General features: G+C 41.6%; 1 protein-coding gene across 2 annotated transcripts in view; it reads left to right on the plus strand.

The window, feature by feature from the left end:
* LOC139470382 (cilia- and flagella-associated protein 221-like) overlaps positions 1 to 24,783 on the plus strand; it is a 219,124-nt gene that overhangs the window by 104,183 nt on the left and 90,158 nt on the right. For both annotated transcript variants that reach the window (XM_071252801.1, XM_071252802.1), the window contains exons 11-14: positions 200 to 292; positions 13,003 to 13,098; positions 14,346 to 14,439; positions 22,328 to 22,461. In XM_071252801.1, coding sequence (XP_071108902.1) covers positions 200 to 292; positions 13,003 to 13,098; positions 14,346 to 14,439; positions 22,328 to 22,461 — 417 coding nt within the window. The remainder of the gene's footprint in view (positions 1 to 199; positions 293 to 13,002; positions 13,099 to 14,345; positions 14,440 to 22,327; positions 22,462 to 24,783) is intronic.

The following is a 24,783-nucleotide window of genomic DNA, read 5'->3' on the forward strand; positions in this document are numbered from 1 at the left end:
AGCTAAAAACAACATGTGTTTACAAACTCTAAACAGACATAACTAAAGGGGGCCAATTTGTTTAAAGAAACATTACCAAATCAGTAGATAGTCATCCTGATTATCACTTATGCCTGTGCATGGCTCACTGTCCTGATCTTTGTTTGCTCTCTGTGTGGTGATTGTACAATTGCACTCAAAGATGGTCAATTAATTTCAGTACAACAAGCGTGGTGACTGTGTGCCAGAGAGTGAGTACAAGAGGACCTCCACAAAGTGTACTTTCAAGAGAACACTGAGAGATGCAGCAGAGGTAAGTGGATCCAAACTGCCAGATATTCCTTACTAGCAAAGTGCTCAGCCCCAAACAGTATCATTACAAAGGTAGTAATTTCAGCATTCCACTGCTACATTTTGAAAACTGTGTCTGATAATTATTAAAAAAAAATGTAATGCGAAACTAAATTCTGACAACATGCTAGAAACAGATATTAGAGACTACCTGACTGATATAAATCCTGTACCCCTGGAGAATATTAAGGGGTATATTATTGTCCCCGCGGCATATAATGCAGGGGGTTATAGTTGACGCCTCTTCTGTCAAGCCACCCACGCAACATGGTGTCTTTGTTCTCTGCGACTGCATCAAATGCGGATAGAGCCAGCGCGCATGTATTGTTTTAGCAGAAGTACTCTACTCAGCACTAATAAGCGGTGCTATTTGATGTGTGATTGGATTAATGTAAGGTTGGATTACGGTGAGGATTCTCCTGTAAACCTGATAGAGGACATTTTCTTTAGATGTAAATCCACTGATGCTTGAGAGGAGGGGGGTGTCACATTCATATTGAATCGCATTTTTGGCTGGGGGCAAGCGTTCACATTCTTTTGGAGACGCATTAATTTCACGATTTACAGTATTTATCAACAAATATTGGCAGATATGTCAAACAGATCCTGAGGTGGTGCCTTTTGCTATTTACAGATATTTGGCATTTATATTTTTCTCAACTTCGCTGGAAACAATTTGTACATAAATTCATAAAGGGTTGATTTCGTTTTCAGAGCACAACTCAAAAAATGATCAATATCTTTCAACAAGACTTGCCAGATATATCAAACAGATCCTGAAGTGGTGCCTGTTGCTATTTGCAGATTTTTTTTCGTTTTTATATTTCTCGATTTCCATGGAAACAATTTGGTCTCAAAAGTTGGAAATGGATTTCCTTTCTGGAGCAAAACTTGAGAACTGTGAAAGAGTTTTCATGCAAACCTGGTACATATATTTACCAAGGACTGAAGAGGTGCCTTTTGCTGGTTAGGAATGTTTTTGAATTTGATTTTTCCTTGTGTGCATGGAAACAGTTAGACTTAGCTGAAACAGAGGTAGGTGTTGTTTCTGGAGCAGAACTAAAAAACTATTCAAAATGTTTCATCCACACATGGTACATGAAAAATTTATTTTGTCCTGTTTCCATGGCAATCAGTTTAACTTTGACTTTGACATTATGGTGTGTAATAAGTACTCTTTCTTGAAACTGTGCACACACCAAGACCAGGGCCTAGATTTTCGAAACGATCTCAGCTAAGATAAATCTTAACAACTTACATTCAAAGATATGATATAAACACATCGCCGACAAAGTCAAGGACTAAAGTAAGGGAAGTTATTCTAAATGACAATGACGAGACCTTTGATCGAATAGCATATGCGTTCAGCATTTAACATGCATGTTAAAGTCTGATGTTAAGTTATGTATACTGTATATGTTTGTGTTTATGTCAAAAGTCAAGTTTGTATTAGTGTAAAAACCAACATTAGACATGGAAACACTCAAAACAAAAATTGTTCAGGAAGGCAGCGCACACACAAGCAAGTTTTTATGACAATCTAAGTTTGTTAAGTTTGTTTTGTTATTTATGTATCCAATATATTTCACGAATTAACCAAGGACTTAAGTACAATATCAAGCTATTAGTATTTAGATGATGAAATTATTTTTTATCTATCTAGATCCATAATTCTTTTCAAAATTTAAAAGTGACACTAATTTTCGTTCGCAAATAGATATAATTTAGGAATTGTCAAGTCCTGTTGTCAAAATTTAACGTTTATATGCATAATTTTCTATCCTTTTAAATTAAGTAGAGCTAATAAACTGATTTGTCTGATTTAATTTAAATCTGGCTTAGGAGCGAAATACTTTGTAATGTTTCAAATCTATTTCAGAATGTAGTTCAATGATGTTTGGCTTGTCTGACAGAATTGCTGAGGATCATTTGCTAGTATTTGTCCGTTGACCCTATACGTTTCAATGATTTTATTGTCTAGACTTAAATGTTAAAAAGACCACAAAAAAATTAAAATGGTTTATTGAATGCAAAGATTATTGTGTTGAAAATGTGTATTTAATATTGATCAGTAAATTTCATTCAATAAACTTTTTTTCTGCGAACATATATTGGAAAGTGAATTTTGGAAAATGTGCAAACTATGCTACATTTTGATGAGGACCCGAACTAGCATGGGAACGAAAATCTGTGCTTAACTTTTGCTGTAAAAATTTCAGTAAATTGTTATATTTAATGGAATACATCTATATGCCTTCAATCACCTGTTTTTAAAGAATGCAATTGTTTAACAGACAGTTTTTAATCACTTTTTGTCAAATATTTGTCTTTCAATAGGATATGGATGACATAGGTATTGAATTTAAAACGAAACAAATTACTTTGCAAGAAAAATATTAAACATTGCATACAAATATTTGAACACATGTATTTCCTTGTTAAGTCAATAAATACTACACTGTACAGTTAAAATTCAATTACTAAAACCACCCCTCCCACACAATTTTAGATGTAAAAACTTATGCGAAACCTTTATGTTTTTTTACATATGTAGATTGATATAATTTTTTAACTTATCCTGCATTACTCTGTATTGCATTTACTGCTGTCTTTTGACAGAGAGACGAACTGTGTGAGATCCAGTTGCTGAAGAAAGTTGTCCCAACCAGTCCCGGAGGCAGCGCCCTCTCACAGTCGGCATGTGACCCGGAAGTCATGACGTCACACCAAAACACATAACTGCTTTGTCACCTCCACGGACGGACGTACTTTGTATCCCTTGTGGAAATTAAAGCTTCTTGTTTTTAGATTTTGTGTGTTTCTACATTCATTGTATGCTGCTACATTGTTACCTGTTATGGGCCGTTACCTTAGGGTCTTCCCTTTCTTAAATTGTAACGTTTATCGCTCGTTTGTGGCTCAAGTCACAGTAATTTACGGGTGCAATGTTGTTCCGACCATTTTGTTTTCTTTCCAGCCATTTCTGCCATTCACCACGTGGCCACGTAATTTCGTGTTCTGCGTTTTGAATTCTCTCTTTGGCTTGGGTAATACATTAAATTCATGTATGTTGTTTTTGGTGTGCTTAAAGCCTTGCCTTTTTCGCTACTTTTCAGTGTAATTGTTTCCTCTCATAAACTTCAATAAAACACAATGTTTTTGAGTTACATTATGTCTCCCGTACTCTGTGGTTTTGCCACATGGTTACGTGTTTGCTTAAAGCTATGCCTTTTCGCTACCTCTTAGCGTAATTGTTTCCTCTCATAAACTTCAATAAAATATAAAGTTTTTGAGTTACATTATGCTTCCTGGTTTTGCCACATAGTTATGTTTTGCTTAAATTCCATATTTTCTGCCTCGCTGCACTTGTTGCTGCGGGAACAAATCTGGTCGTGGCCGCCCCTTCTGCCATGATTGTACGACGCCCTGTACTTTCACAAGGCAGTGCCGATGTTGCAGTCATTCGTCGCTGTGATCCTTCAGCTCATACGAGTATCCAGGACACACCTCGCTCAACATGCTTGTTGACCCCCATCTACGTTGACAGTAGCAGCGCTCAGCCAGGCGTCGCAATGCTACCAACACCAACGGCGGCTCCCGCGCCCCCAACGTAGAGTCTGCCTCCCATGGCACGACATATGACCATTCACGGTCTCCTACACCATACCATCGTCTTCAGCATTGCCCGTAACAGGTTTCCTGTCACCATCTTCGTCGACAACGCTGACTACTCCGGCGCTTCTGGCGCCTCAAGAGCTCAGGCGCTCCCGGCGCCTCTGGCGCCTCTAGAGTTACGGCGCTCCCGGTGCCTCTGACTACTCTGGCGCCTCTGATGTCTCTGGCGCCTCAAGAGCTCTGTCGCTCCCGGCACCTCTGATGTCTCCGGCGCCTCTAGAGTTATGGCGCTCCCGGCGCCTCAAGATCTTCGGCGCCTCCAGAGTTACGACGCTCCCAGCGCCTCTGATGTATCCGGCGCCTCAAGACCTCCGGCCAGATCACCAAGCTTTAAGAAGCTCAGATCAACAAGCCGAGTATCTCATCCGATCTTCTGCTTCGGCATAAGGGGCACCATCGGCTATCGCCTCCCCGGCGCCACTGCCATCTACTTCTATTACTGACGTCTCATAGCTCGTCACACGGAGAAGCATGGTGAAACAACTGTCACCGCTCCTGTCGCTACTCTCCCGTCGGTCTTTGTGATCGTGACTATCGTTCTACTTCCTGGGTGGAATCTTTTCAACCAATAGACAGCTGGTCTGATTCAACTTGCCCACTGAGACGTTATCCTTAATCCTGTCATTTAAAGCGCCATGGTTTCGGAGAGATGACCTGCTGGGTTCCATCGAAACAGAGCGTCTTGTGGACAGCGTCTGTATCAGATCGACGACGACATGCACAACAAAAAAAAAGAATAAAAGAGTCTACTTCGTCGACATCGCCGACACCAACGCTGTTCTACCCTGCCCTAGCGCCAGCGTTCCTAAAGAGACTCTTCCTCCTCGCTCCCCAGGTTTTCCACGACGCCCCCAGTGCTCCCGCGTTTTTTTCGCACAACTCGGGTACACCATTTGTTCTTCTATCACACAGTTCATTGAGGATTGTCTGTGTGTGGAGTTTGTACCTTAGTTCCGGTTCCAATGCGGCTTTCTTGGCTACTGCGCAGAGTGATTTACATGTCACGTGTCAAGCACTCGGACTGTCAACAACTCCGACCGGAATTAGGTCAACTTACCATGGCGAGCGGTGCAATGTATTTCTACAGATTGGCTTACATGTTTAACTGTATGCTTGGTGCAACCACTCAACCAGGCGCCTGTCGCAGTCCATCCCTGCACAGATGATGGAAACAACAGACCTCCTCTGCCAACACGGCTGTCACGAGGCACCTTATTTCATCAGCCCCTCCCCAATTAGAACGATAGTACCTATACGGCGTTCAAGGGATGGAAAAGATCGCCTTCCTTCGTCCGGTTTGATCTTTTAGACTATGACACCTTCATATCTTCCGCCTTGACTACCGGACACAGTGTCGATTGGATACTTCGTCCCTCAGCCGTCCCACAGACCCCTGTTGAATACTTACCTCGTATCATGTTTTAGTCCTTCATCGTCACCTCGATATAAGAACAGGACTGCTTATACGACGCTCAGGGGATGGAAATGATCTCATTACTTTGTGCAGTGGACATATTGCCTCGACTTCCTACTACCCGGTTACGTCGATGCCCCGGCTGTTGATTGTGAAGCCGGTGTACTTCGTCTACAAGGGGTTTGGTTCGCAGGCGAGCACACCTCTCCACGTTTTGTCCCGACGGTACACAATCGCAGACCCCTGTTGCTGGCTTCTCAACTTTGCAGTCTTGTAGATGACCTCATTTACCATGACTTCCCGCTCTTCCACTGCCACCTTGTCAGTGGCTAGTGGCCCACACCAGCCCACCTTGTGACCAACTATGATCCGGAGATCAACACCACTGGCACAGCAACAGCCTCGAGATAAAGGCTTATCCTGGACGTCACTTGTTGGCAGTGAATTCTCGGTCATGCCGGCGCCCCCGAGAATCAACATCTCCAGTGTTCCAAGCGCCTCAAGCTCTTCGGCGTCTCCGATGCCTCCGGTGCTACCAGTGCCTCCGACTCTTCCGACGCCTCCGGCACTCCTAGCACCTCAAGCTCTCCGACGCCTCACGCTCTCCGGCGCCTCTGACCAGACTATGTCAAACGGTCGACACCCCAAACCTAGATCTGTTTGCCACATCTCTGAAAGCTGCCAGCCGTCGTCTTACATTCCACCAGTTCCGGATACGGCCGTTGTGGCAGTCGACGCCTTCAGCTGTTCCTGAGAAGGATTACGCGCGTACGCTTTTTTCGACTCCAGTTCTCCCTCCCCTGGTTCTTCAGAGATCCAGGCCACTCGGCCCCTGACATTGAATTTGGTCTCGCCTTGTTGGCCAGCCAGAAGTCGAACTCCGAAACATAGCCCCTGGAACTTCTGGTGTGGTCCAACCTTCTGCTCCATCCACACGGTCGGTTGCCACACCCTCATACCCGCATGTTTTCGTCTGCACGCCTGACACATCTGCAGAAAGCCCATTGAGCCAAGGGCTATTCAGCTAGAGCGACCAAGGCTATTGCTTCAGCCCACCGTCCATCTACATGGGGACTGTATGCTGATAAATGATGGTCTGTCCAGGCATTTTGTTCAGACAAACACCAGGATCCGATGACAGCGTCACCGCAGTTCCTGGCTGAGTTCCTTCTGTACTTGCGCAGCACCCGTCGGTTGAAGCCCTTTACCACCCCCACATACCTGGTCACCATCAACTCCATTCTTGCCATCCCGGACGATCGGAGAATGACGAAAATTCCCGAACTACAGGCCTGGCTGCGCTCGTTCAGTCTTGAAGACCAGAAGACCAAGTTCAGACCGCCTGCGTTGGATCTGAATGTGGTTTTAAACGCCCTTCAAACCATTCCCCTCGTCTTCCTTCTACGACCTAAGGAAGAAGACGGTGTTTCTACTGGTTTTGGCTACTGCCGCTCGAGTCCATGTACAGCACGCCCTCGACTTCTCCCGTGTCCGGTTCGAATGCGGTACCCAGGGTGCCGTTCATCATGGACCGTACTGGGACTTCAGGGTAAAGAATCAACTCCCAGGACAGCCTGATAGATCATTCATTATACCCTCCCCCCTCGTCCATTGTTGGTGCTGAGGATGAGGAGGAGCGTCATTATGTCCAGTAAGGGCACTGAAGGTTGTTCTACAACGATCTAAAAGCCTGCCCCAAGTCTGAGAAACACCTTTTTTCTGCAGGTCTCCCCTTCGTCGCTGTCATTGGTCAGCAGGAATACTTTTTCCTCTGGCTCCTGGTGGTCATCCTTAAAGCTTATGAAGCCGCCGGATTGGACCCTCCCCCCAAGGCTATCAACCGACACGAGATCAGGGAAGGCTGTTCTTGGCGATCGGACACCGCCTTCGCAAAACACTACTTCCGTGATGTAGCCTTGAAAGATGTCGCCAGCGTTCACAGTTTTGGTCCCTGGTTGTAGCCCAACAGGTCATCTTTCACCGACGTCACTGTTTCTCCGATATCCTGAGCGGGGCCCGTCGACCTCTCTGGTGTTTATCACCCCAGACAAAACTACTCTCTTGCGTTCCGCATTCGCTCTTAGGTCAGTTTTAGTTTTGGGTTTACCGCCTCATTCTATTTCTGACACCTATCCGGGTTATACTTTTTGCATCAACTCTGATGACAGGAATGGTAGTAGATGTGGATACCGGCGCCGAATCCAATGCCGCTGATTCTCTGAGCGGTGCCCATCGACCTCACCGGTGTTCCTTGCCTCCAGACTTAGAGGGCTGTCTTGCATTACGCATTTGCTCTTGGGATTGGCCGTAGATCTTGCCGCAAACGCCGCTAATTCTTCGATACCCAGAGCGGGGCCCGTCGAACTCTCTGGTGTTTATCACCTCTGATTACAGGGCTCTACTGCGTTTCACTTTCGCTCTTCGGTAAGTTCTATTTTTTGGCTTCCCTCCTCATTCTATTTCGGTTACCTATTCGGGCATTTTGTTTTTGCATTGACTCTTGTTTGCTGAAGACAGGAATGGTCGTAGATGTTCTGGTCATCACTTGTATGCGGTGCGGATTCATCAGACCTTGACGAGGGTTTATTATGGATCACATCTGAAGATGCAATACGGAGTAATGCAGGATAAGTTAAAAAATTTAGTAAAATCTAAATAATTTTTTACATTTGTATACTTATCCTGCATTACGAAGTTTCAGATGATATGTTTTAAGCAGTTATGTGTTTTGGTGTGACGTCATGACTTCCGGGTCACATGCCGACTGTGAGAGGGCGCTGCCTCCTGGACTGGTTGTCACAACTTTCTTCAGCAACTGGATCTCACACAGTTCGTCTCTGTGTCAAAAGACAGCAGTAAATGCAATACGGAGTAATGCATATAAGTATACAAATATAAAAAATATTTAGATTTTACTAAATTTAATAAAATGCGAAAATAAAGACTAAAGCATTGACACAAATGCGATCCAGAAAATATAATAGTGGAACTCTGCGCTATATGAAAACTGTAATGTTGAGCAAGATGTCCCGGGCGAATACAAAGGGAAACCACTCTCAACTAGAGTATGAACTAAGATTAGCTCCCCCTTAGTTATCAATAAGGTCACGGTCATTAATGTAGCCTGCCGACACCTTCCATTTTTATCCTTTCCAAATTATCGAAAAGGTACATTGTTTCATATTTCTTCAGCATGGACTTGGATAGAAATATATTTTAAGCTATCGACTCCATAGTTTTGTGGATCGCTGTCGCGATTAAGAACATTTCTGACGTGGAATCATTGATATGTTCTTGGGATTTTCGAAGTGTCAATTTGTATCACACAGTTTAACAAAATGAAATGTCAATGTTTGAACGTGAAGCAGACTAATTGTTTGGCAAAATATCTATGGCAAAGTATGCTCCATCTTGGATGAAGATACAATAAAGACAGGTATGGGGCTATCTTAGATTTACAACAAACTTAAGATATCTCAGGTCAACGATAGTTTCGAAAATAGGCTACGATAGCCTACGATTTCCTTACGATAACTTTACGATAATTTTAGGGCTATGATCGTTTCGAAAATCTAGGCCCAGGTTGTTAACTGGTGCCTTTTGCTTTTTAGCAATATTTTAAGAACTTATGGTTTTTCCATTTCCATGGCAACAAGTTTAACTTTGACTCTGTTCATATTGCTGTGTACCTGATATAAAAATAGAAAGTTCCGACTCCCAATTCCATGGTATTGTTTTGATAGTTCAATAACTTCTCTTGTATATGGACTGACAGATTAAATATTAATTCTCTCATCAAGTTTGACTTAAAAGTAACAGTCAGTTGATCTATTCTTTCGAATTTATTTCTTCACTGAACTCAAGGTATTCAATGGCAATGAACCAAAAGTGGGGTATAAGCAGCCAAACTCCCTTTCCGAATTGCACCAGACCAGGGGGGACATGTCATCTCCTGATGACTCCTTGTTTTAATTGCCTTTACTTTAATAAATCTCTTGCCTTCTCTGAATGCAATTCTTGTTTCGTTTAGAACTGATTTCATCTCTTTCGTTACCCCTGGTTTGTCGATGTTAACAGGCACAATAATATCCACACAGACCTTTAAATAATTCAATGATCATTTCCCACAATGCACATTTCTTCAAATGTAGAAACACCTATAAATATGGAAACACCTATCAATTTATCCTGGGATAAAGCAGAATTCAACACAAGCTCTGAGATCATATGGGTAAAAATAAACTCAAGGAAAGATTAAAATGATTCTTGGATTCTTCTACATATCCCACCATGGTGTGAAAGACATTAGAGAATTGCAGACTTCTTTAAAATGGATAATGGCCACCAAGATAAAAATCCATTTTATTTACAGGCAACTTTAAGTCAAGGTATAAATTGGAACTCTTCTTCACTTCACGTGGATCTGGGACTGTTTCATTCAGACAGGAATGAGTCCGGACTCGCATAGAGTGCATAGATCGCACGCATGAATATTCAGTACTCTGGCCTTGGCCATCTTGTATGACCAGAGTAATTCGTCATGCAAATTACAATCTCCTATGCACCAAATCGGATGATAGATTGCTGCTGCTGTCGATTAAATGGTCAACTTATATGACACATGGGTCCTCCTTTTCTCAATTACCTTCCATCAATGATGATTTTTATTGTCTCGTCTGGTCACCTTTGACTAGAATGAGTGTCCCTATGACTACATTCAAGGACTTGGAATTGGTAAATAGTCTAATGATGGATATAGGCGCTTTTTGTAACTTGTTTGCTCTAGGGGTCTGTCATGTCTTCTACCCTCCAAGACTCATACATGGGTCTCCCAGAGGAAACACCACTGTCAATGACACATGATCAAGTTGGCTTTACTCACCCATAAGAAACATGTTATGAATACAGGAAGATCTCTCATCTGCACAAGTTTTGATGTCCAGCCATCAAGAAGTCAGTGTTATCCCAACCCGTCATGTACCAACAGTCAATTGCACCAATTGATGAAGTTAGGCCAAGTACATTTCCAAACATCAACTGTAGCAGTGTCAGCATACAAGCACCCTGGTCACACACCTTTTCATTCTTGGTAGCACCGACATGTTGCTTGGGTACAAGATTCTTTTCGTGCCTAACCCAGATTGAGACATCCTCTCCCCTCAGAAAACCATAATTTGACCAGCCAGGATTGATGTTGAGACCAAAGCGGGCCTAGCCCAAGAGACAGGAGAGGGCGCCGATTCTGGCTTGATTATTGTCCACCTGATTTCAACATGACACCAACTGTGGGAACTTTATGGGAACTTCTATGAGTCTACATCAACAAATGGCAGCTCATAACATCAACCAGTGGTTACTCAAGGTTACTTGTACGGGATACAAGCTGAACTTTCACCAGCGGCCAGCACTTGTATCCAATTCCATGGATCATTGTTTCCATCTGGAAAGGACCAAGTTGGCAGCTGCAGATAACAACTCTGATCATCAGGCTTGTGAGGGAGATACAATCTTCTTGATACAGCTGCTGTAGAACCTTGGGTTTCTTGTTCATCCAACCAAGTCGGAATTTCGGCCTGTACAGGATGACGTGTACATAGGGGGCAAGGTTCCAGTTAAGTCGGGGTATTCTCAGACCCCTGGATAACCAGTACATGGAATTCCAGACAATGATTGTGGAAGCCATCAATCAGCCCTTTCAATCTCATTGATCATGGATGTCATGTCTGGGGTTACTAACATCTCTCCAAGATCTCACGTACAGAGGATGTCTTCAACTCCCCCCCTCTGCAAACTTTCATGAACTGGACGAGATCCCTTGATCTCAATCCCCTGGAACGGCTGTCATCAGATCAGTTATTCGAGTTGAATTGGTGGATGGACAGGATGTCATGACAGGCGTTCCCTTGATATTTCCTCATCCAGACTACCACGTCTACACGGACACATCCGAACAGGGTTGGGGGCTCACATAGTTGGAGCTGCAGTCTGTGAAATCCATGTCCATGACGTCATGAAAATAGCGAATACAACTGTATTAATAGTGGAAATATCAAGGTATTGTGCATTTTCTTAACATTTCAATGTATTTTTATCATCATTACTGTAATCCCTCCGGTGTATTCTCGCTATGATGTAATAGAGGTTTGGGTATTCAAAGGAATTATCAAACATTAGTTATCATTGTATATAATTCTAAGAGTGCTACCTCCATTACATCAGGGTTATTCCTCCCTCCATCCTTCCCAATCTACGAGTATCAGCATCAAGTGGATGTAGTGATTGGAAGGAATTGACGATACCCACCGTGTTCAAAGCTTTTTGCCCGAGGTACGGTTAACAGAACAACTGGTTGAGATGGCTGACAGTAAAGTGTACGTTTTTTTTAAACTCTTGGGATTCTTGTAGTGGATGATTTGCACAATTGCAGGAATAATGGCTTTGATGTAATATAGGTAGTGTTCTTAGAATTATACACAATGATAAATATTGTTTGACATCTCATTACACACTTGGTTTCATGGTAAACAAACAGCAAATATTTATGTGAGGTCAATAATAGAATATGGAGGGATAGTGTGGGATCCCTATACCCACAAGGACATAGAGAGACTCGAAAGAGTACAGCGGCAACAGACAGATTCATTGCTGGAGAGTGCACATCCTGGACTGAAGGTGGTGTTACTTCTATCCTGCAGGAGTTAGATCTTTCCAAATTACAAAATCGATGACAATGTCAGAGGTTATTCTTCTTATACAAAGTGGGTGAGGGATTGGTGCAAGCCTTCCTACCACAGAACTATCTAACAGCGCAGCCAACTCAATGGTTTGTCAAGTTTCACATCAAGTAACCTGGTTGAGTGATGTACAGTAAATCACTCAAGAGGATATCAAGTGCCACAGGGAACCACAAGCCAATGTGATCAGTAATTCTTTGTGAGAACTATTGTGGACTGGAACAGCCTACACCCGGATCTGGTGCATGCACGATCAGTGGAATGATTGACATCCTCCCCTAAACTGCTACTAGCCACCATGTTGTTCATGGTGTACAATAAAACCAGAAGTGGATTCTGTGCAGTATTTTAACACAAACACCTATCTAAATACTGATGCACCTATCTAAGTACCAATTCACCTGACCTGTGAAGATCCGGGGTAGAAAAGATGTTCAGCAACCCATGTTTTCAGTAAAAGGCGACTATGCTTGTTGTAAGAGGCAATAAATAGGATCGGATGGGTCAGGCTCGCTGACTTGGTTGATGCACGTCATCGTATCCCACTGCCTGGATTGATGCCCATGATGTCGTTATATAGCTGTAATATTGCTGAGTGCAGTGTTAAAAAACATGAAACGAAAACAAAACGAAACTGTTTCACCTTTCTAAGTACTGATGTACCTATCTACCGTAAGTACTGATGCACCTATCTAAGTACTGATGCGCCTATTTAAGTAATGATGCACCTATCTAAGTACTGATGCAGATATTACCTGAGAACTAAAACGTTTGAATTATGAAGCTATTCATAGACTAGTATTGGTGGAAATTTATGTAAAAAATATAATGTGACAATTTGTTTTCCAGCTTGCATCGGCAGAGACCAAGTTTGACCCCTACACCAATGATATGTGGGCAATCCGACATGCCTCCCTCAGTGTGTTTCGACAGGCAGGACGCAAGGTAAGCTCACTCACTCCGTGTTCACTTCAGTCAAAACATCTATACAGAGATGCCAACTATTACACTTTTGGCGTAATTATTACGCTTTTTAGCCTAAAATTATGCTACTATGCTTGTCCTCCTCAAATTACTTCATTTAATGTTTATAATATGGAAGTCAGTGAAACTTGGTCACACGTCAACCTTAGTGTGGGGATAAGATTGGAAAAATTAAACAAATTCAACAGAAGCCTTAAAAGTTTTGTCCTGTGTGACGCCATGACTGACGCTAAATCATGCACAACGATGACGGTAGTTATCTGCATTTCTGACTAATTCTCTTTGTTACATTGGAAAACATGTTAAACAAATAACAGTACGCAGATTGTCAGAATGTTTCTGATTACTTACGTGACACATTTATGTGTATATGATCCCTCAATCAACAAAAACCTCCTCTGGAAATCCCGCGTACTGTTACCAGTGAACACGCCATTTTGTAAAAGTCGGTCACCGGTAGTGATGTCATACGGAAGTAAACATTGTTGTACATATTTGATAAACTTGTAAACTTTCAACTTGGCACCCAGCGTGTTCTTGGTTTTTGTCTAGTTTGCATTTTCATCATCGCCTTGATAATCCACAGATATGACAGAAACCTTTTTGTGTAGGGTCACATTATTTATGAGTAGTAAGCAGCATATAGGATGACGTCACTTATGACAGTGGTGTTATGTGTTAATGCGCTACTGCAATCAGAAGAATAGACAAAATTCATCGGTTCAATGCTAAAAAGGTGCGAATTTAGGGTGTGTAAGAAACAGATTACTGCACTCGTGCCTGTCAGATACCATTGATCTTACAACTTGTTGTTACAAAGCGTATCTAACTCGCTTTCACTCGTTAGATACGTTTTGAAAAAACTTGTAAGATCAATGGTATCTGACAGACACTCGTGTAGTAATCTCTATTTCCCATACCAGAAATGCTGCTCTCAGACAGGAACTGCAACCTTTAGGTTCCTCAACTCTCTCAGCCAAAAGAAGGGAATGGTGTTATGGTGTTGTAGTTGGCATGTATTTCCCCAAATTGTTCACATGTATATCATGATTTCTGGAGCCCTCTAGAAATGGTGGTGATGGAGGCTAGTTTACAGTATTCTTGATTGTTCCAAGAACTTCCTTTATTTCACTGATGCTTTTCATGATATTACATCTGGTGTAGCATTGAAATTGTTTCTGAAAAAATATCACATCTCTTTTTTGTAGGTGATAATTCGAGCCAGGGCAAGCCATAAACTTGCCTCCCTGAGAAAAGCAATGATAGACTGGAGCAAAAAGAAGTTTGCCATCAAGGGTTTAGGTAAATCATGAACATGTTTAAAATGTAATTCTCTGAAATTATGTATTTCTGTTTGTACATAATGTTTTTACCTTTCAAAATGTTAGTGACATTCTTCCTTTCTTAATTCAGTGTTTCAAAACCCTTGCAAAATTTCTACTAATTTTGAGTCCTGAAAACAATTGTTGATTCTTTGTAAGGCAGGACTATCCTAAAGTTTGAAAACATACCCTTTTTGAAAATATTCTCGTACAAAATTGTTTGACAGTTGTTCAGATATATGATTTAACCCTTATTTATGAAAGAGACTGTTGGTGGACATTTGTTCAGACTTGTTCTGCAGTTGTTTGACAGCAAACTCATTCTTTTAAAAAGTTGATTCAAGATATTTTTCTTATAGGGAATCAATTGTTCGAAACTGTCTCATAACTGCAAACCGATCCTTGCCAAGGTCAAGGTTATTCAACAAATTATTGCTTAATTGTCTTGAAATGCGCATAAATGCAATCCAGTAGTAGTAGTAGTAGTGGTCTTCTACTACTACTACTAATGCAATGCAGTATTTGTTTTTCTTTCAATTGTAAATGCAGTAAACAGTTTTGTTTAATGTTATATTATTACAAGTTAGTCATGGCATTGGCTTTGCCTGATCATGGCGCTGTTCTGTTCGCAAACTAACTTTGTAAATAACACTTTTCAAATCAGATCACCTTATTTTTACGTTAACACCACAGATTTGACTTTGTTTTATTTTTATCCAAATCCAACCATTGTTCTGTCCCTGTTCTAACCTTCTTTCTTTCTAACGCTTTCCTTTCCAAAGGTAAGGATAGGTATGATATTGCTAAAAAAGTATTATTTTATCTTATCCTGACTTCTACTAATTTGCTTAACTCTTTCTTCTTACCAAAACGTAGTGGAAACTCTTGTGCATTGTTCGCAGTGAACAGAAGACTTCTCACCCTAACGCATCCCTCTGTTGGCACTCTATATCTTCCTTGTTTTCAATATGAAAACGTGTACCAAGTGTCGTCTGCGTATCTCCAGTCATGATCCACACACCCTTTGTTCACCTTGTATGGAATGCAACTCTACCACAGACAATAAATGCAACTTTTGCTTCCACTTGGCTGAAGAAGAATTCGCTGAATACATCTATGCCATCGAGAGGAAGAGGACAGAGTCTTCACACTCCACTTCGGCTACAGAGACAACCACTAAGAAGAAGAAGATGACGAAGAAATGGGATTTGACATCGAAGATGAAGTCGATATTAACCTTCACTCTTCACAGACCATCCCTGATGTTTCAGCCAAGAAAAATCATCTGTCGGCAGTAGAAGTGCCAACTATCTTCTGAAGGGTGTCTTGGCTGTCAAGTCGAAGAAGTCTCCTGTGAAGTCTTCCAACCCTGGCAAGAATCTCCAGTTTCTGGCGATGAAGAAGTCCTCTTCTGTCCTCCTCGAAGACGTCGTCCTCCACAATGGCGCAGACCTTCACACGAAGCTCACACCTCAACAAAATTGAAATTATCATCCACGACAAAGGGTTCCACGAAGCCGTCCTCAATGAGCACCTAGAATGAAGACATCTGCGCACAGCCTTGCACCTCTGCACAGCTTCAAACGTTCGTTGAGCTCCTGACCTTTATGCATGCCCAGCCCTTCACGCATTCATCACGACTCACGTGTTTCTGTAACGTACAACAATGCTCGTCCCCCTCTCGAGGGCCGCCATTTTTCGAAATTGCACAAGCGAATCCAGATGGCGCATTAGGATGTGGGTAATTCGATCAATATAATCCTGAGTATTTAAATTATTTTTGACAATTTGCATTTGTGTAAAAAATGTGGAAAAATGTAATGTTTTAACTTATCCTGCATTACTCTGTATTGCATTTACTGCTGTCTTTTGACAGAGAGACAAACTGTGTGAGATCCAGCTGCTGAAGAAAAGTTGTTCCAACTGTTGTTCGACCTGGGTTCGATTCTCGACATTGGTACAATGTGTGAAGCCCATTTCTGGTGTCATCCGCCTTGATATTGCTGGAATATTGCTAAAAGCGGCGTAAAACCATACTCACTCACTCTCATAAACTTCAATAAAATACAATATTTTTGAGTTACATTATGCTTCCTGTACTTTGTGGTTTTGCCACATGGTTATGTTTTATGCTTAGAGCTTTGTCTTTTCGCTACCTTTTAGCGTAATTGTTTGCTCACATTAACTTAAATACAATACAAGTTTTTGAGTTACATTATGCTTTCCGTACTTTGTGGTTTTGCCAAATGGTTATGTTTTTGCTTAAAGCTTTGCCTTTTCCCTACCTTTTAGCGTAATTTTTTGCTCTCAAAAATTTAAATAAAATACAAAGATTTTTACTTACATTATGCTTCCCGTACTTTGTGGTTTTGCCACATGGTTATGTTTTTGCTTGAATTCCAGATTTTCTGCCTCACTGCACTTGCAGATGCAGCGGGAACAAATCTAGTCGGGGCCGCCCCTTCTGCTGTGATTGTATGACGCCCTGTACTTTCACAACGCAGTGCGAATGGTGCAGTCCTTCTTCGCTGTGCTCCTTCAACTCGAAACGAGTACCCAGGACACACCTCACTCAACGTGCTCATCACCGCCCTGATATGGCTTACAACTTGGAGACTGCGGTCTTTTGACACTACCATTGCCGTCACTTTTATCGACAACATCGTCCCTTCCGGTGACACCCGTAACGGGACCGGTCTTCTGTCTCCTCTGCCATCTACGTTGACAGCAGTGGCGCCGTCGGCGTTCGCGAAAAGCAACACAACCGGTGCCTGCGTATCTCAGCCAAGCTTACTGGCGCTCCCGGCACTTCCCACGCTCCTGAAGCTCCCGGCGCTTACTGACATCTCATAGATCGTCCCACGGAGGGGCAAGGTGAAACCATGTCTTTCAATTGTTGTTGCTCCTGTCGCTGCTCACTCGTACATCGTCAGGATCGTGACTATTGTTCAATTTCCTGGGAGGCATCTTTTCAACCAGTAGACATTTGGTCTGATTCAACTTGCCCACTGGTTGTCTGGACAAGGTTTTGTTTTGCTACGTTCTCCTTAACCCCATCGTTTAAAATGCCATGCTTTAGGAGAGATGACCTCCATCAAAACAGAGCTTCTGGTGGACGACGTCTGAATCAGAACTGGCAGCTCTTCACTGTTCAGGCTCATTAAGCCTGTTTGACCCCTTTGTCATAGGCTACTGGGTACCTACTTCTCGGGATCATCGTTGACTGGTCTCACATATCACCGTGTATCTTATCGCTCTACACCGGCCCTACCATCCGACGATGACATCCACTGTCTTCTTCATAGACATCCACTGTCTTCTTCGTAGACATCACCAGCACCCATGCTCCTCTACCCTGCCTCAGCGCCAGCGTTCATCAAAGAGGCTCTTTCTCGGCGCTCCCCGGGTTTTCCACAGTGCTCCCGGGACTTTTTTTTCACAAAACTCGGGTACAACACTTGTATGTCTACCACACAGTTCATTAAGGATTGTCTGTGTGTGAAGATTGCCCCTCATTTCCGGTTCCAATGCGGCTTTCTCGGCTACTGCGCAGAGTGATTTACATGTCATGTTTCAAGTACTCCGAATGTAAACAACTCCGACCGGATTTGGTCAATTGACCTATGGCGAACAGTGCAATGTATTTCTACAGATTAGTTTGCATGCTTACATGTATGCATGGTGCAACCACTCAACCAGACGCCTGTCGCAGTCCATCCAATGACAGGTGATGGAAATAATAGACCTCCGCTGCCAACATGGCAGTCACAAGGCACCACGTTTCATCGCCCCCTTGCTATAAGAACGATAGCGCTTATACAGCGTTCAAGGGATGGAAAAGATCGCCTTCCTTTGTACGGTTTGATCTTTCAGACTACGACACCTTTATATCTTCAGCCTTAGCTACCAGATACAGAAACCATTGGGACAGCAAAAGCCTCAAGATAAAAGCGCTTATCCTAGACGTCACTTGCTGGCAGAGAATTCTCGGTCATGCCCTGTTGATCATGTCTATGGATAACATCACCATGGTGTGGTGTTCAAGGAACCAGGGTACTCTCCACTCTCCATCCCTCCTAAACCAGACCTTCCGCTTCCTCGACTTGGTGGTAAGGCTGGACCTGTACTCTCTCGTCTTGTACTCACCAGGTTGAGAGCATGTTCTGGCACAGGCTCACAGCATCACCGCAGTTCCTGGCTGAGTTCCTTCTGTACTTGCACAGCACCCGTCAGTTGAAAGGCCCTACCATCTCCACATACCTGGTCGCCATCAACTCCGTTCTTGCCATCCGAGACGATCGGAGAATGACGAATATTCCTGAACTACAGGCCTTGCTGCGCTCGTTCCGTCTTGAAGACCAGAAAGCAAAGTTCAGACAACCTGCGTGGCATCTAAATGTGATCTTAAACGCTTTTCGCGTGGGTCACTACGGACCACTCCACTCGTCTTCTTTCTACAACCTAAGCAAGAAGATTGTGTTTCTACTGGTTTTGGCTACTGACGCTCGGGTCAGTGAGCTTCACGCCCTAGATGTCACCCGTGTCCGGTTCGAACGCGGTGCTCAGGGCACCGTTCATCATGGGCAGTGCTGGGACTTCATCTTCAAGAATCAACTCCCAGGACAGCCTGATAGATAATTCATTATCCCCTCCCCCCTCCCCCCTCCCCCCTCCCCCATCCCCCAAGGCTATCAACCCACACGAGATCAGGGCGATCACATTTACCATGGCTCTTCGGTCTAACTGTTCCATCCAGTCGCTCATGGAAGGCTGTTCTTGGCGATCTGATACCGCCATCGCCAGCCACTACCTCCGTGATGTAGCCTTGGAAGATGTCGCCAGCGTTCACAGTTTTGGTCCCTGGTTGTAGCCCAACAGGTCACCAATCACCGACGCCACTGATTCTCAGATTCCCTGAGCGGGGCCCGTCGACCTCTCTGGTGTTTATCACCCCAGACAAGAGGGCTCTGCTGCATTCCGCATTCGCTCTACAGTCAGTTCTAGTTTTTGGCTACCCATCTCATTCTATTTCTGACACCTATTCGGGTTTTACTTTTAGCATCGACTCTTGTTTCCTGACGACAGGAATGGTAGTATATGTTGACACCGATGCCAACGCCAATGCCGCTGATTCTCCAATACCTGTTAGGCGCTTGTTACGCCATATGGTTCCCTTGACACGTGTGTCACTTTCAGGCTCTTTAGCTTTGTAACGCAGTTTGTTTAGAATTAAGCTTTTGCAAATTTCTTTTTTACTGTTGTTTTGCCTAGACTTATCCTCAAATTGAAAAATATAACCATTCAGCGATTAATATGCCATAAGGTTCCCTTGACACACAAATAATGAATTCTTCCTGTCCGGAGCCAGTCTTACACTATTCGCATTCGGGGGATTTTCACGCTTTTTAGCTTTGGCTTGGTAACACAGTTTGTAAAGATTTTAGCTTACGCTAATATTCTTTTTTATTGTTTGTTTACATGGACTTATACTCAATTCTCATGTTCTTTCTGTAAATAAGATTGAACCAGCCCAACCATCCGGCTCTTTGTTTTTGCCATTTGGTTTCCTTGACAACTTGTCATTTGAAGGGTATATATATATATTGAGGTTTAACATCTGAAGGCATACCCACCACCATACCACCTGATACAGATGCATTAAGGAGTAATGAAGGATAAGTAAAAGGTTTAGTAAAATCTAAATTGTTTTTACTTTTGTATACTTTTCCTGCATTTCTGCGTCTGAGGGACCACCTGTCTCCCCACAATAGCTTCAGAAAAATCTTTTGTTAGCTCAGGTGATGAGCAGGAATGTCACAAACGATGGGTCCTACAAAAAGTAGACTGAAGATGGAAACAACCTTTATTCTTCACCTAGGACCATCGTGAAGCACTGTCTTTCTCTGTTGTGAGGTGCATGAAGAGGTTATGCAGGAAAAGAATACAAATGTTAAAAATATTTATATTTTCTAAAATTTTAGGCCAAAACAGTTTAACAAACTGTTAGGCGACATTTTTTTTATTTGTTGGTTTACGGATGCGCCGCTCTTTCAAAGTCCAAATGTTAAAAAAAAATAAAAATGAAAATTACCCTTTTTTTTAATACCGCCGATCTTTTCGACAAAAAGTTCAAACAAAAAAAGATTTCTTTTCCTCGTCGATCTTAAAGCAAAGGGAAGTCACTCTGATATTTCTTGCTGGGATCCTTCTTTATACCATCAAAGCTTGTCAACGCAAAGCGCAGTGGTGTCCAGTTTAACTATTTCAACACTGTTGGCCGTTCAAAGCCACAAGTCACACCGCACGGTAAACCGTCCAAGCCACGTCAAAATAGTTTATAATTATATTAACCTACTTGTCGTATCATTCATTTATTAAATCTATCACATTTCACAATGTCTGAAATACCTATTCCATTTGATTTTATCCTTTTTTGATCTATAGATTAAAAATATATTCACTTGACACTATTTCCCGCAATGTTATTGAAAATAAAATTCTCGGACACACTTCGACAACGGGTCCTCACGGGCTGAAACGTCTTTATTTACAAAGTAATAAAATCATCAAAAATGTATCTATAAAAGTTGCCAAACTGACATCTTAGTTATTATTTCCAACTTTTTGTGCGATCGCATATCGTAAGTCAAATGACATCTCGGCTTTCGTCGCCTGGATTTCTCGGCTCGGACACGATGTCTTAATGCCAAAATATATGCATAAGAAATCTTTGTCACAGCTCGTAACCTAGCACTATACATCCATAAAGTTCCATATTTTTATTATAGATCGCGATTTCATGCTAAAACGTTCAGAATAACATGATTTAACACAAACCTTTCGCCAAAGTCTGAAAATTATCTTTGCTGTAATTTGATTAGCTGCCTTAGGTCACGTGCTTAAATTTGACTAATCACGAACCTTGTAGCACATTTTGTCGGTGAAACAATATAAGTTTTTTAATGTATACTGACATGGCAGGACGTATGTGTTATTCATACGAAGCTTTGAAAACCGAGGTATTTCCTCATGTTAGTGAGCGGACAGCCACTATCATCGGGAAATGGGTGATGACAGATATTATTTGTAATTCTTTTTAAAATAATGTTCAACGTAAACAAATGAAAATTAAAAAGAAATAGGTAAGTGGATTTTATGAATTCTTATATTTGCCGAAAAAATCGTTAGATTTGCGCTAAATTTGGACGTTATGAATGTTTTAGTTTACATTATTATTTATTTAAAACGAACTTTATTTAGTTGTTCATGAATTATTTAAATAATGAAATACACATAACTTTCATATTTATAAACAATAGGATTAATTAGACCTTTCAAATAGTGTATGGCCAAACATGTAGTAGCAAAGATGTTAATTTCAGCAGATAATTCATTGATAAATGTTGGTTTCATTTATCACACAACAGTCTCTGGGAACTTGGTGTCACAGCAGTAATCTTCTGGTTGGCTGGTGTTGAAAGAGTTAAACGTTGCCCATGCATTTGCTGCCAAAATAGCAGCGTCTTTCATGCATTTCCACCCATGACATGAATATTGTTATGTTGTCATCCCTGCACAAGCTGAGTGCAAGGGATATAATAAAATGTTCTTGAAAAATTGAGTTATTTTACTTTTAATACGCCAGGATATTTTTTTTCATACCTACCTAACTTTTTAGGACAAAATTCAGGTGAAAAAATGTGAGAGGCTTTTTTTTCTTTTTTTTTTTAATTGGCCTGCCTCACTTTTGAAATGAGTTTGAAATCCGTAAACCAAGAAATAAAAAAAGTGTCGCCTTAACAAGAATCTTTTTATAAGAGACTTTTTGAGCATGACTGTACCTTTAGATGTAAATGTGTAAATTGTAGTGGGTGAGCAGCAGGAGAAACTGGATGAGGAAGAGGACAGAGAAGATGTGGCTCAGCACTATGACTTCAGCAGCCATGATGTCAAGAAGTACTCATTCCCAACATACATACCTCCCAACATTAAGGATGATATGGTAAGTCTCACTATATGATTCTGCTAATACATTTACTTTCTACCATCACAATAATTCAGTCATGTTTTATCCATGTATTATGTGTTTCATCTCGTTGGCCAATATATTTTGAGTACATTTTGTCCAATCAAATGCTGTATAGTGTTTGGCTTCTTTGGACTCAATTTGCTAGTTGGAAGAAGGCAAAATAAATATTTAAAAAAAGCCCAGATCAATAAAAGGAAATGGAGTTGTGGATTTATGGGGCCAAATTGGTTGGATGGAGGAGGAAAATGATCAACATTTCCTGACTTTGTGGGGTAACTGCTCAGAAGGCAACTTTAAGTAATGCAGATTATATCACTTTTAAACCATGTATTAGATATAATAACAAAGCCTTTTTTCTGAAACATTTATATATCTTAAACACAAAATATAATGACAGAACAAGAGTTTGTTCCTTTTAAACACTGCCTTGTCTGGGAACTGTTTCATACAGTCACAAATAACAGTCATTCCTCATGAAACTGGAAAGCTAAAATGTGAAACAATACAAAAGTCTTTATAATGAGGAACACAATATTTCGGATTATATGCTTACTCCTTCATTAGGTGAGTAATGTATATGAGGCAGAGGGCATATATATGTACACGTAAGAACAACAAAAGTAATAAGATAACAAACAGTGAAAAGTAGTATAGGTAATGATGGTTCTGGACCACTTCCACTGGAGCCAGATTTATATACCTATACCACTACTACAGATGGAATTTTTTATGTCAAAACGCTGATGCGCATCAACGATCGTCATGAGTCATATTAAAAGAATCATCAATATTAATTAATAATGGATAAAATTTACTATAGCCCACTGTAGGTCTCGAGAGTTGTGAACACAATGTCTAATTGGGAATAGTTTAACTGTAGCCCTGGCAAAACCTGTTTAGATACATGTATGAAACCAGAGACCATATAATGGATATATGGTCTCTCATGAAACGACCAAATCATGCGTTCACTGAAGTTGACTGAAGCTTTATCTTTACTCAAACACCGACATGGGTACAATGTGTGAAACCCATTTCTGGTGACCCCCGCCGTGATATTGCTGGAATATTGCTAAAAGCGGCGTAAAACCAAACTCACTCACTCACTTTACTCAAACATATACAAGTCTAAAGGAATGTGTGCATCATTATAAAGAAATGGGAACATTAGCGACTTGTAGTGTACCCACTGAGCTCTAGTGAGTTTTTAAACAATATGTCACGTGATTAACCACGAGTCCGGGTAGTACTGTGGGTACCCGGGTCCTACCTCGGACCAACCCGAGTACCCGAGTTACCCGTCCCAGCCCCAATACTGAGGAAGAAGTTTTATATTTTTACAACGAATGAAGTTCATCAGGCTGACCTCTTGTTTCTTCCCCATGATAAGGTAAGACGCAAAACGTATAGATACGCTTTAACCATAGTGTATGTGGCTAGTCGATACAAAGAGGCTGAGCCATTAACCTCTAAAGATTCAACAGAAGTAGGTAATGCACTGGGCCGCATGTATAAACGCGAACCACTAAAATGGCCTAAGCTATTTCAAGTAGATCCCTGTCGCGAGTTTATGGGATCAGAAACTAAACTATTAACAAAGCACGATGTCGAAATCAGGCGTGGTGAAAAAGAGGCCCACCGTAGTCAAGCTATCATTGAAAGACTTAACCAGACATTAGCTGAACGTTAGTTTGGCTATCAGTATGGGATCAAAATGAAATCGGAACGATTAAGATCAATCGAATGGGTGACACGATTATCAGCTGTTGTATCAACGTTGAATAATGAAGTAACGAGATTAATAGGGAAGAAACCATCCGATGCGATTAAAATGAAATCCATGACTTCCAAATCTTCAGCACCAATTTGGTCCCTTAAGATATACAGTGTGCCCTCGTTATTGCGCCCTTCAATATAGCGCTAACTCGGTTATAGCGGGCGGTAAAGCATGGCTCCCAAAATTTACTAACATTTTCACTAAACTCAAGTTTTCCAATGACATAATGTTTTCCCCCATCTCAGAAAACATTATCAGCTGATCACCGCGATCACGTAACACCAGAAATACCAGTCAACAAATCCGAACAGAAGTACGCATATAATCCTATTATTATAATTCCTGGTAATATAAAAAAATATTCATTGTTCATCTGGACTAATGTTTGCAAGATATATTTTTTTGATTATATTTAAAATTTAATTCAATAATGTTTTCAATAATTTCGGCGAAATCGTATGCGAAGTGATCGGTAGATCACACAACTCACCATTATTAACAGCAACCACGGTCAGATT

Source organism: Haliotis cracherodii, unplaced genomic scaffold (assembly GCF_022045235.1).
Source record: "Haliotis cracherodii isolate W230 unplaced genomic scaffold, xgHalCrac1.p SCAF_20, whole genome shotgun sequence".
Taxonomy (NCBI): domain Eukaryota; kingdom Metazoa; phylum Mollusca; class Gastropoda; order Lepetellida; family Haliotidae; genus Haliotis; species Haliotis cracherodii.